General features: G+C 54.0%; 3 protein-coding genes across 3 annotated transcripts, besides 1 other annotated feature; all 3 read right to left on the reverse strand.

Annotated features, from left to right (window-relative positions):
- Window positions 1-13,191: part of a sequence feature (contig 1.100 1..337251(-1)) that runs on past both edges of the window.
- lah (involucrin repeat protein) lies at window positions 36-5,942 on the reverse strand (the record flags this gene model as incomplete). Its single annotated transcript, XM_050612695.1, has 2 exons — window positions 36-2,266; window positions 2,375-5,942. 2 exons carry the CDS (start codon window positions 5,940-5,942, stop codon window positions 36-38), a joined length of 5,799 nt encoding a protein of 1,932 aa, XP_050467076.1.
- Window positions 6,791-8,024, reverse strand: ANIA_05850 (short chain dehydrogenase/reductase family protein). Its single transcript, XM_658362.2, has 2 exons — window positions 7,978-8,024; window positions 6,791-7,931 (listed from the first exon to the last, which is right to left on the reverse strand). The coding sequence occupies exons 1-2, from the start codon at window positions 8,009-8,011 to the stop codon at window positions 6,919-6,921; spliced, it is 1,047 nt and encodes a 348-aa protein (XP_663454.1). The 5' UTR covers window positions 8,012-8,024; the 3' UTR covers window positions 6,791-6,918.
- Window positions 8,877-12,447, reverse strand: clcA (putative C6 finger domain protein; the record flags this gene model as incomplete). The annotated part of the gene is made up of 7 exons (XM_050612698.1): window positions 8,877-9,102; window positions 9,162-9,654; window positions 9,710-9,909; window positions 9,962-10,039; window positions 10,095-11,516; window positions 11,573-11,685; window positions 11,746-12,447. The coding sequence occupies 7 exons, from the start codon at window positions 12,445-12,447 to the stop codon at window positions 8,877-8,879; spliced, it is 3,234 nt and encodes a 1,077-aa protein (XP_050467077.1).

A 13,191-nucleotide genomic window follows, 5' to 3' on the forward strand; every position in this document is an offset into this window, starting at 1 on the left:
TATCACATCGCAAGAAAATCCAAAAAAGAGCAAAACTATACCTTCTCGTACCCATCTCCATTCCCATCGCCATTCCCAAATCGTTGTCTCCGTCTTTCCTCCCGGCGCTGCCTGCTCGACTTATAACTTTCTAGGTTCACATTTTCCTTGTCTGCATCGTCTCCGTCTCCGTCTCCGTCTCCGTCTTTGTCCAATCCGAGGTCGTCGAACTTCCGTCTCCCATCTAACGAGTCACCACCGCTGGAAGCGCGATGGTGGTGTCGGCGTCGGCGTGGAGAGTCAGCATTCACTGATCTGTGCGTCCCGATTTCGGATTGGATATCGCGCGATGCAAGCCTGTCAATGGAACTGGATCGCTTGCGCGTTGTAGGCTCAGAAACCCTGGACCCTTCCACAGGAAAGCTCTCCGCCCGGTGTAGCTCGAACTCATGGTGACGGTCGCTATCATCATGACGACGCCTGCCATCTAGAGACTCTGTTCGGCTAAAGTCTCTGAGATCTCTAGAGCTTCGGTGCCGGTGGGTACGATGCGGCGAGCTTTCAGATGTGGTCGGGGCTATTTCCATTTGCGCCTCGCCAGAAACAAGGTTCTCGGTGGATCCTGATCTCTTGCTGTCTACTGGCTCGGATACTCGAGAGCCAAACAAGCTGGCTAAGAAACCGCCAGACTTCTTGCTCTTGTCATCTGTGCTCTTGCGATTCTCGCTGCTTTCCGTGAGCACGGAGGAAGTCATTGAGGCTGAGTCGTCGGGCGCGTCACTTCCCTTTGAACGCCTCTTTCTTCTCTTCTTCTTCTTTTTTTTCTCGCCTTCGTTTTCGTCATAAATAGCTGCTTCGGGGGTATCATTAAAATCATCGGTGCCTTCGGTCTCGGTTCGCTTCAGAGGCTCAGGTCCAGCCTCAGGCTCCCTCTCTTCCGGAATGGAATAGGAAACTTTTGATTGAGAAACATTTGCCGTTGGCGAGGTACTGCGTTGCTCAATCTTCGACTCCTCAGGTTCAAAGCCACCCGGCATAAACCACTCTTCCTCATTGGGAGACTCGGACTCTTGTCTGCGTTCGGCAAACGATCCCTCGTGAGTTTCGTGTGCCTCCGCAACGCTACGAGAAACATCCTTGGCAATATCGCCAGCACCCGTCTCAGCTTTATCGACATGCTCAACTACAGGCTGATCGATAGTGGTTGGGCGGTCAGCCTCCCAGGTCCGTTCAGGTTGATTGTCAAAAGGAGACGGTCTGTCGAAGATTACAGTGCTGGGATCAGAGAAGAACTGTGATTTTGGAGCTGAAGGGCTGTCGACTTCGCCCTCCACGAAACCACGGAATTGTTGGGTAGCAGGAGGCTCCTGACTCGCCGTCGCCGAAACCACAGTCGTAGGGGAGATAGACCGTTCCCTCGTCTGAGAGCCCGGAGGTGATGACCGTGTACGGAAGATCGGGTCCTCTGTTACAAGCGCAGGATCGAAGCCAGCCGCCTGGGCTGCGGCTGCAACAGTGGCAGCGAATTCGATGTCCTCGTTCACGTCCTCCACGTGGGCTTCAGAGGGAGCAATGTACGAGTAGCCGATATCATCGTCATGGACAGAAGCCTTAGGAAGGAAACCGTGTTGCCGTTCGTGCAGATCGACGGAGCTGCGCTCGGAAGACGTAGACGGGACTTCATATTCATGTGTGTGGTGCTCGCCCCAGGAGACACGGGAAGCATTTGGTCGTTCCAACTCCTTTTCAGCTTCAGCAGACTCCGAAGGTGTAATAACAGGCGAAGGTGCACCTCTAACGGAACCACTGGAGCTATGGGGCGGCGTTGGCTCAATGACTCTCAAAACAGGTACGGGCCATGGAAGTCTGTCGAAGTCCTTGAAATCGGTCGGCGGCTCGTAATCGGCATTTGGATTTGGGGGTGGCGGCTCGGCTCTTTCGCTGGCTGGGACAATCTCAACGATCGTTGGCATTGTAGGTGTTTCTTGTCGAGAGTGAGAATCAGGGCTGTGGCGGAGCTCTTCGGGGTAGAAGAACGTGGCATAGTCATCATATACCGACTTCCTGCGACTGACATTACGGAAGGCAGAGGTTTTGACATGATCATTCGAGGGACTGGTTGAGCTCGCCCGTTCCTCCGTTATTTCTCGTGGTTCTGCATGCTCAGGAAGTTCGTCTGGGCGCTTAGGAGGTTCTTCCGCAAGTGAAGACAAAGCTGAAGAGCCGCTTGCTTGGCGCCGTTCTGCTCGTCGTTGTTCTCGACGCTCGCGCCGTCTTTCGCTCCTATCTGACAGATCATCCTTTGATGATCCCTCAGAGAGGATGGTTGAAGCAGCGGCAGCTCCGATCGCACCGGCGACAAATGGACCAGCCATGTCTGGGACATAGTCTCGACCTCGCTCTTGCTCACGCTCGCGCTCGCGCTGACGTTCGCGCTCATATAGATACTCACGCTCCCGTTCTCGTTCTCGCTCTCGCTCACGTTCACGCCTCCAGTCAGGCTGACTGTCTCTGGGCGGATCGTATGCCGCAGGCGCATACTGGGAATCGCCTTCTCGATCAATCAGTTCAATACGGTCCCCGCTCCTTAAATCACGCTTCAACCGTTCAAGATCTTCTGCACGGCGCTCTTTATCCTCCTGCTCGCGAGTCAAATCAAACTGGACAATGGAGGTCTGATCTTTAGCGGTGAAGCGGTGCTTGATGCCCAGACCGGGCTCAGAAGCAGATTGGATGGGTTCAGTGCGGATCACTGGGGTAGACCCGCTTCGTTTATGACTTTTCACCACCGGAACATCACTGGTGCCATCACCATAGCCAGAGATCCTCCGATCTGCGTCTCGCGACTGAGATTCATAAGAGGGGAAAGGGTTCTCAGAAGTGGGAATAATGGGCGCAGTGAAGGGCGCAGTGAAGGGCGGAATCGGTGCTCCCTGAGAGGTATAGACTGCTTGGGAAACAGGTGTGACAGGCTGCGGCTGCTGAAGGGGAATAGCACCTGGTCGAACTAGTTGCGGCTCGGAAGGGGGAAAAGACGAGATGGGAATAGCATCGTACCGGGCGGGATCCGAAGTAGGTACTGGGGCCACGTGTTGAAGACTCGCTGAGCTCGTGCTAGACTCCTTATCTCCTCGATGATACCCAGAAGACGCTGCCCCCAATGCTCCAGTCATTACGGCAGTAGCAGTACCAGCGGGGAAGCGGTCTTTGGGCGAGCTTGGCCGCCTCTTCGATTTGTTCTTCGTTTTCTTGCTCTTTGATCCCCATCCCCAGCCCCATCCAGAACTAGACGAATCTGACGAGTGGGAGTCTTCACGCGCAAAATGTCCACTTGTGCCGAATGCCAGGGCGGAACTGACGCTCGACGCCTGTCCCTCCGAATCCATGTCCTCCCACTCGTCATCGTTGCTAGCGGAGGAGGTATAGTCCGATCGACCGGAGCGCGAACCTTGGCCAACAAATACTTCCCCGACACGGCGACTGCGGCCGGGAGACGAAGCAGCGAGCGCGGTTGCTGTAGCGCCCAGCGCCAGCAGTTTCGCGTCGACGTCTTTCTTTTCCTTTGAACTCCGTCTCTTGGACTTTCCTATTAACCTCTTTGCATATCCGCTTCCAAAAGCGAGATCGTTGTCAACAGACGACGAAGACGAGTTGTAGAAGGAAAATATACTCTTGCTCCTCTTGCTCTGTCGCTTCTTGCTGCGATTTTCAGAGGATGCGGTGAAAAAAGAGCCGAAGCCACCGGCTATCTTCTTAGGGGGCCGAGATATATTCTCGTAAGACGAACCAGACGAGGAAGATGACTTTCTGCCCCTAGACTTCTTCGGAGAAGGACTGCGACCACGGCTTCGTCTCCGTTCGCCTGGAGATTTCACCACCGATGCGGCTGCTGTGCCAATCGCGGCTCCAATAGCGGCATCGCGAAGAGTATGACGGTTGGCTCGCGATGAAGATCGAGATCTGGACTGAACCCGACCATTGATTCGTGACCCTTCGTAGCGGCTTGGTCTCTGGTCACGGTATCCAAAACTATCCCGCGAGTGGCTACGGTGCAGCTGCTTGTAAACACCACGTGAAGTCTTGCTCCTTTTGTCTGATATAGAGTCACTTTCAGAGAAGGCGCCCGCGACACGACCAGACTTGACGCTGTACGAGTCGTCAAAGTCCTTGCTGTCGAAGAGCGACTTGGCCACATATCCACCAAGTATGGCTGGTAGCCAAGATGATTTTGATTTTCGCCGCCGGCCTTCGTCTTCCGAAGATGTGTAGCGGCTGAATTTGTCCACTCGAGAACCACCACTGAGGCGATCTGACGACCGGCGTCGTCTGTAGTGGTGAGTTCGCGGTGCATCCCTCGAAGTTGTACCAGGTTCAAAGCAGTATTTGCAGACTCCAATAGCTTCGGTATAATCTTCGAACTTGCCAACACCTTCCGGGTCACGCCAGAAATCGATAAACTTGTCTAGCGGGCCGCGTTGGCGTTGCTGAAACGCCATAGCTCCACCTTGGAAGGGTGATGCATGGTAGATCGCAGCGTGGTGCGGGTGCAGAGGACTAGCGGCGTATGGAGCCCCTGCAGCGCCTACAGCGCCTGCGGCCCCAGCAGTGTATAGAGTCGGGTTAAATGGCGCACTGGAGTATCCTGGACCTATCTGAGACACGTCGTCCGGGTTCTGCAGTGTGTACTGAGAAATGTGGTCTGAACTGGAAGATGAATGGTGATGATGGTTCAACATGTACCCAGCTGCGGCGCCACCAAGCACAGCACCGACACCATGGGAATGAGGTTGGGTATGGGGCGGCTTATTACCGTTAGTGGACGTAGGAGGAACGTAAGCCGCCGGTGATTCGGTTAGAACATGTTCGGGAGAATAGTTACCCACCCCATACGTCGCAGTTGCAGCTGCTGCTCCCATGGCGCCTGCTGCTTGAGCCGCGTGGTATGGTGGCTGCGACGAGTTCGACGGCTTGGGGGGCCTGGGTTCGGGGCCAGAGCTAGAATGACCAGAATTTTCAATGTCAAGCGCAGGATCATTGGCGAAATATGATGCAGCGGCTCCGACTTCACCAAGACTGCTGGGCTCAGGAGGCGGGTTTGCGGTAGGTGAGGCTGTCATCAAATGCGCTTGACTATTCGGAATAACAAGCGGAGGCTTCGGTCGAACCCCCGGCTGCTCTTGAACGGACTGTCCCTGGTCATTATAGTAATCGGCTGCTTCACCGGCAGGGTTGGGAGGACGGTAAGGCTCGGCATAGGAGGCCGGGAACTGTCCGGGGAATTGCTGTTGAACGTGGGGATCGTAAATAGTCGGCGTAGGAGCCGCAGGCGCCGCAGGAGGAACAGAGACGGAATTCATGGGAAACTGAGGACCTTGCGTAGCCTGTATTGGGTCGAACGGCGCAGGCACCGCGCTGCTCGCGATGGGGGGATAGTAGTTATCCCCAGAATATACCCGCTCCCGCTCCCGTTCGCGCTCGCGACGGCGACTATCCCTATCTCTCTCCCTCGAATGCTCCCTATCCGGCCTAGCCTTCCTGCGCTCTCTCTCGTAGTCAATATCTGGGTCTCGGTCTCGGCCTCGGTCACGGTCATCTCGATAGCGATCGCTGTCGCGCTCATATTCCGACTCCTCGCGCTTCGGCTCCCGCTCAGTATAAACACGATCGACCGAGTCGTTATTCGGCCTGGCAGTCGCATAACTCGACGCCACTGACTCCCCAGCTGCGCTCTCCGCATAGCGCGCGCTTCTGCTGCGACTGCCGGCAGCCGGATACGCCGACAGATCGCCCAAGCCCCGGTCACGGTCGTCACCCCGTGAAGAGGACTTTCGGCTTACTGTAGACGAAGCAGAGGATCTGTGGCCATGGCTGGACTTGCGCCGACTGCCACTCTTTGAGCTCGAGCTGGTGCTGCTGCGGACGTCAGAGGAGGAACGGCCCCCGCCCATGAGGGCCTTGAACATGCTGGGCAGAGAGCTATTCACGCTCTGGCGGTTAGACAATCATGTGGGCTTGATAATCTAAATCGATGGGAAACAAAAAGATTATGAGTGCAGTGAATATAGTCGTAAGATGACCATATAATGTGCTGGGAATAAGAGAAAAGTGAGGTGCTGAGGAGGCTGGACTGGGCTAGAGGCAGTACGGTATGTTTTGGCGGCGGTAAACAAGAGCTGAACCGTGGATCTGCTGTGGTGGACGTCCAAGCGGGTTGGTTGCTCCAGACAATCGGCCACTAGTGATCTAGCGCCTGGATCGGGTTGGGCACGGTCGCGAGGAACTGGACGGGCAGATCGCGAAGATTCGAAGGATGGGGAGTGGCAGGGGGTCTGTCTGAATCAATGTTAAGCGGAGATAGATAAAGCACGCAGTATTGTTCGGAAATATGATGAAAAAGGGACAAGATCGATGATAATGAGTTGTTATGGCCTGCTTTCGATCGGAGAAATTCTGGCTTGACTAGGTAAGCTGAGGATTTGGAGGAAGGATGCGGTGAGGCTGGGCGGTGGGGAAATCGCACGTGCTGTAATCAGGGTGGCTGGTCTGACAGCAGGGTACTTGCCTCGTACCTGGATGCAAGCCTACGGAGAGCAGCGATATCTGGTTTTCTCGTTGAGAGCGACAACGGAATCTACCATCGACGGGGGAGATTTAAAATGACCCATGGGTCATTCCGTCCGATCTGATCTGTGGTTAAGATGACCGAGAAATGTGGGGTTACTGCTCCATACCTCAGGCAACTATATACATATCAACGTAAGTACACATGCACGTGCTCATCAGCACAATAGGTGTGATAGCTATTAACCTATACAAGGAAGAAAGTACGGGTAGTATAGACCGCAAACGGTATACTATATACAGCCCTATACCAAATACACCACAATCACGCAGTTGAATTATGTATAAACACCAGAACCCAACCCATCAAACTCCACCCTAATCAGCTCTCATCAACTTCTCCAACTTAATGCGGTTCGCATGCTGAAACCAAAGCGGAAACCCCCTAAAGCACTTCGCAAGCCATCCCGTTGACCCGGGAAGCAGGACATGGCCACTCTTCCCGGAGAGAACCTGCTCCACAATGCCCTCCGCGACCGTCTCTGGATTTAATAGCGGATGCAACCACGTATCCTCAGGAGTTAACTTATCAATTAGTCCTGTGTTAACAAAGCTCTGCGTGATGAGCACGGTGCGCACTCGCGGCGCATTGTACCGCGTTACTAGTTCTGCACCGAGACCTTCATGGAATGCGATCGCGGCCGCTTTAGTTGCTGAGTAGTCGACCATGTTCGGCGTGACAGTGTATCCGGCCTGCGAGGCGACGGTAACGACCATGCCGTGGTTATTCTTAATCATTCCGGGGAGGAACTCCTTAGCGAGCCAGTAGTGTGAGAGCGTGTTGACTTCGAACTGCAGACGGGTCTGCGACTCCGTGCTGCCCAGTATAGTGCGGCTGCTAAGAATGCCCGCGTTGTTTATGAGGATTGTGGGCTCGCCCATTGTCGTGCGTATAGCAGCGGCTGCTTCGGCGATGGCAGAAGGCGACGTGATATCGCATTTGTGGTAGCGGACAGTCGAGGGCAGATTGGCTTGTCCGTCTTGGGGAGGCTGGATGTCCAGGATCGCGACCTTGATGCCGCGGTTCCCGAGAAGTTGCGCGATCTGTCGCCCAATCCCGCTACTGCCGCCCGTGAGGACGACGACCTCCCTGTGCCAGTGGTACTGGTCTGTGAGGCCGTTGTTGAGAACGCGCTGATTGAGCCATGCGTTTATGCGGCGGATGATGGCGAAGGTAGCGAGAATTTTAAGAGCCCTGAAGGCTTTCGGATGGTTTAAGGCTGTAGCTTGACCTTTCGAGGTGTAGTGGGCGAGGAGAAGGAGCGGGAGGGTCTTCCAGGGGCTTAGGATGGTTCGTTGTAAGAACTTTCCCGTTACGTCTGCGGTGAATCCTGTAGTTGGGGTTAGATTGGTCAAAAGTGATAGCCAAAAACGAACCTTCTCGCGAGAGCCAGAACCCTTGGGGAGCCATGATGAAGTGGCGAGTGTCTTTCAGTTGCAGTTCAGGGAAATATAGAAGCAAGCGCAGGGATGCAGCGGGGCCTCTTCATAAGGCAGACAGCGGTCAAGAGACGTGCCCCTTTTGCCAGGTTGATCAGGTTGATCACCCACAGTTGAAAGCACGCCGTGACTCGTGGGATTTTTTCTCAAATTTTGCATGTGTTGACCCTTGACCGCGTCGACAAGAATGCGGGGAAGGTTGAAATCATGAGAAACCGAGGCTCACTAAAACCGTCACTCCACCAGCACTTTTGGCCTATAACCAGAGCGAGCGAGCGGACCGCGGTTCAAGGGGGTCGTGAGCTAATCAGTGCTCTCGATGCTACGACCTGTTCCAATTATAAAAGTCCATGATAGCAAATAATTCATGCTTATTTAGTCAAGGTATCTCACTGCGGACTGACAGTCCGCCAGAAATAGCCCGATATGTTACTATAGGTATGTTATGATATTCGCTGTAAATGCAGAGATTGCCTCCCACGCCAAACCAGAGACCATCAAAATAAAACAGAGAGACGAAAAGGACCGACAGAGTCGCTCACAGATAACCGCCCCTTCTCCAAATCGCACGGACCGTTGCATCTAAACCGTGACTGATGACATGCAAGCAAAACATTGAAACAATGAAAGGCCGTAAACCGCTCCGTATGCGCTGTTGTCGCATGAAACAAAACTCCTGAGGTTTCAGGATGCAGGTGACGTCGACTGCAAAGGCTGTGGAAAAGAGTCCAAATGGAAGGTGGTGATGCAGAAGGGGGTATAATTAGCGAGTGAGCTCAAGAGTAGAGCCGTTGATATTCAAGTAGAACCGAAATCTGAGGAAAGTCTGGGGATGCCTAGTGTGGTAAATTTACGTCGGTAAGAATGGGCGGCGCCTCGAATATTTTCTCGTATATATCAGTGAGGATCTTTGCATCAACCCGTAACGTCGGCGAGATGTTTCGGTTCCGGAGCAAGAAAGCAATAGTTCTCCGCAGAAGTCTCTCGAGGTCGTTCCGATCCACAAGCTCCTGGAGGTGTGACAAGTATGTGGTGGATAGGACCAGCATATTCCCAAATTGCCTGTTACGGTAGGTCAGACTCAATAGGACAAGGGGATAATTTAGATATGTTGGACGTACGCATGAGCAGTACCGAAAATGTTCGTCACCACTGGGCGGCCTTTGACCCCGTCAAAAGCGATGGTGCTCTGAATAGCGCTTTGCACACACAATCCACATGCCCTGCGTATCTTCGGTGGAAGATCACGGTATGAATGAGCCCCATTTGAGCTCTGCAACGTGCCCAAGTCACTTGAAATGCGCGTCATATCAGTAGCGCGTTGGCCGTGCGCCAAGGACGGCGATGTGTGAGATCCTGCAAGTCCAGCCGGCGAATCCACTGCCGATCCTGATGCGTTCGGTCCTAAGAAATGTAGGGCATGGAAGAGCACCGGCCTATGGATGATGTACCGCGCACCCCAATACTTGGCCCTCATGCGCGCATGGTTGATATCGGGGGATGGAGGATCGTTGTCATTCCACCTCATTTCTGGGGGGAGACTACTCCTCCATAATTCAAGATTCATGCTAAGGATTTCCTGTGTAGTCCCGTTCCACTTGTTTTCTCCTTTCTCTGTGGCAAAAGACTTAGAACGCGTGATTTTCAAAGATGTATCGAGGAGACTCACTGATAACTTTGTATAAATCTGTATGCACACGGTTTAGTACTTTCCGGAGGTGTATTTGCGTGGAGTAGAAGAACATCATCATCGTATCGGGCTCCGAGATAGTGTTGGATAATTTGAGCATTGAGCCTAGGGGGAGGTCGATACGTGACTCGGAGCGGGAAATTCCGCTAGCAGGAAGATCCAGCTCGGCCAAAATATCACTACATACTGTGAGCTTTAAGCTTTATACTGGCGTTCAGAAGGCGCAAGTACCTTTCAAGCTGCAGACAAGTCCAGTAAGCAAAACAGACAAGGTCCTTCTCATCGCCTTCCAGGCTCCCATAGTTCATCCTAAAACCGTTGATCAGTGATTTGCCAGAAAGTGTTCCCCATAACTTAGACTCACGCTAGGGTAAGATTCTGACATGCTCTTGCTGCCTGTGCGATCCAGGAATGACTCTGAAAAGGATGTGCCAGCTGGCCAATATACAAGCCCGCCAATAAAGCAGCCTGGGCATAAGGAAGTGATGTTGCCCCTTGACTTGCAGCTAGAATCCCAGCGGCATAGGCGTAGTACACAAAACCCGGAACGGTGTCCACATTTTTCAGGTGAGGGGGGTCTGGGAGAGTGATGAACCTCTCATCCGTTGCAGTAGGAGTAGGTGCTAAGCGGTCGTCATATGGTGAATGAAAGCTGCCCTGATGAAGGGGCAATGCATCTGTCCCAGCTGGAGTTCTCGGTCCAGGTCTCGGGCCGCGTCGTGGTGCTCCAGGGATTTGTTCAGTGCGGTAGTCGATAACGTGGTCGATACATGGCCCACGAATTGGCTCGTCACGAACTTCGCAGATGCGGCCGAGCGCCAGTACAAGCAGGATGATTGCGTTTCGCATTGTTTTCTCCACTCTCCGCGGCGGGATACCGTCAGAATTCCCTGACGTGGGCGACCGTCCATCATAACCCATTGCCTGTAAGGTTTCACCAGATCGTTTCCGTTTAGCACCCCTGTTGGATGTATCGATCGGATTCCTCGCGCTAAGTCCATGTGCTGACATGGAGCTCGTCGGACAATGCATGGCGATGAATTCATCAATTCTCCTTTCTAGATCGACCGGATTCAGGAAGGGATGGAGTCTGTGTATGTGTTCCAAGTAGCTCTTGACATAACGGCGGACAGTATCAGCATCTATCGACATCACGCCAAACTCATCGATACCCCTGACTTCAGGAGGAGCCTCGTTATACTTAGGAGCTGTACTCCAGGGCGCACCTGTGGGGGTAGTGTACTGAGAAAAATTATCATCGAAGCTGGTGCTGAGGCTCGTTTGCTGTGAAGGAACCTCATAGCCTAGTCCATCGTCCATTCCCTGCGTCTCGCCCCGGCCCTCAAATCGAACCAGTCCGCGAGACTGTTCAAGCCTCATCACATAATTCTCGTCATAGCCATGAAGCAGTTCCTTGATTGTCGGCCAAGTGAGCAATTTATGCGCTGCTGTTGTATGCTCCACGGGGATGGAGAGTTCGCCATCCTCTCCAGTCTGGATGAGTGATTTGGTGAAAGGGTCAAACTCGTTAGGTTTCGCAACTTCCGTAGTCACTAGCTCCTTTGTTTCAGGTTTCTGGGGAGCATCAAAGCCGTCCGCCTTAATTACTGGGTACTGCGACCAAACTCGAGGCACTTGATCGCGAATCCACTCGACGACCTTGAACATCTGATCAAGAGTCTTGTCGTGACCGAGGTGAAGCCGCTCCGCAGCCTCGAGCCTAACATTTAACTGATCATCCAACTGCTGTATCCGGTCCAACAAAAGTTGCGTGGACTTGTCCTGCCTAAAGGGCCATCAGGTTAGCACAATCACTTGAAGAAAAAGTAGGCGACCACTGACTTGTGCGGGGGCACTTCTTTATAGACGCAAACATAGTTGTTCTCTTTACAATGGCTGCACGCTGGTCGCCCCTCATCACACTTTGCTTTTCTTGTTCGACACTGGTCGCAGGCCTGGATTAAAAGGAGAGTCAGCCTGACCAGCTGCTTTGCTCATAGAACATGGAATCATACCTGCTGCGCCCGAGTCGGCTTACGGTTCCTATTCTGGAAATTGTAATTGGGGTCGTAATTAGGAGCTGGCGTGTGAGTCATCGGCGGCGGAACAGTGGTTGGATATTGATTCGGAGGGAGCGATTGCGGCGGCGGCGGGGGATCTCCATTGCTGTGGGCGATCTGCTCCTGGGGTGGAAACGACATGCGAGTTCTGGCGTAGTCGGGCGCAGAGACGGGCGACGCCTCCGGTGGTGCGCCATTCATGGCACCGTTCATCGGGTGGTAATTGGCATGCTGCGGCTGAGGGGGCTCGGGGGGTGCGTGGGCTGCGGGCACAGGTAGGCTGGCGGGCCGGCTAAAAGGACCGTCCGAAGGGAGCTGTGGCAGCTCCCGACTGTGCATTGGGGGGTAGTTGGGATGCGTGGATAGTGGAGGCTGCGGAGCATTGTTCGCGACCCGCCGTGGTTCGGCATGGTGGTTTTCATATGGGGGATACGGGCGCCATGGCTGATCGTACAGGCCCGGGGCCCCTGGCAAGCCATGCGGCGCTTCCGCGGGCGGGATGCGATGCATTGGAGGCGGGGGGCCGGAGTACTGGGGGAAGATCCTTGATTTCTCCTCCGTGGTGACGATTTCCATGCTAGCAGCTCCGACGTCTCGCGTAGGCGGGTTGGGCGGGCGCAGATGCTCGACAGGCGGTCTATCGCATGCGACAATCATACAGTCACGAGAACATGGTTATGCCCACGTAGAACACAACAGGGTGGCTGGCTCGTTGGGCGAGCAGGACGAGCAAGGGCGAAGCTGGGGCTCCCAAGAGGTTCCCAAAGAGGCAATCAGCTGCAGCTGAGGGGGCGGATGGGCGGGGAAGTGGGAGACCCTCCGTCGCGATTGCAGTCGGGCGGTTTCGTCCAGCGTCTCTGAAGAGCGGAAGGGATGAGGAAGAGAAGAGATCGATCGGTTTCTTTGGCAATGTATACTTTCGCGTCCCAAGGTCACACGAAGAGGGGTGACGATCGACGGGGAGCTCAGGCAGGCAAGGTAGTCTATGGCACGGAGGCACAGAGGCCGTCAGCAAGGCAACCAACGGTCGGACGGTCAAAGCACGAGCAAGAGAAATCGAGTCGGGGACGAGAGCAAAAGTCACAGCCCAAGTCAAAAAGCAAGAAGGACCCAGAAAAAAAATAAATAAAAGACGATGCGGAGTGATAGCGATGGGATGTAAGTGTAGCGTACCCGAGATGGTGGTAAGGAATGGAAGCATGCTAGGGCGGGAATAATGAGGTGCTGATAGCGCCCGGGGGGGGGGGTGTGGATGGACTAGGGAGTTTTGGGAATTCTGGCAGTATATGGACTAATATGGAGTACAGAGCCCACTCGACAGCGAACGGTGGTGGAGTGAAAAAGAAACGAAAATGTGTGCGTCTTCCGTGTCAGCCGAATCCATCAGACTAGGCTGGCACT

Source organism: Aspergillus nidulans, chromosome I (assembly GCF_000011425.1).
Source record: "Aspergillus nidulans FGSC A4 chromosome I".
Taxonomy (NCBI): domain Eukaryota; kingdom Fungi; phylum Ascomycota; class Eurotiomycetes; order Eurotiales; family Aspergillaceae; genus Aspergillus; species Aspergillus nidulans.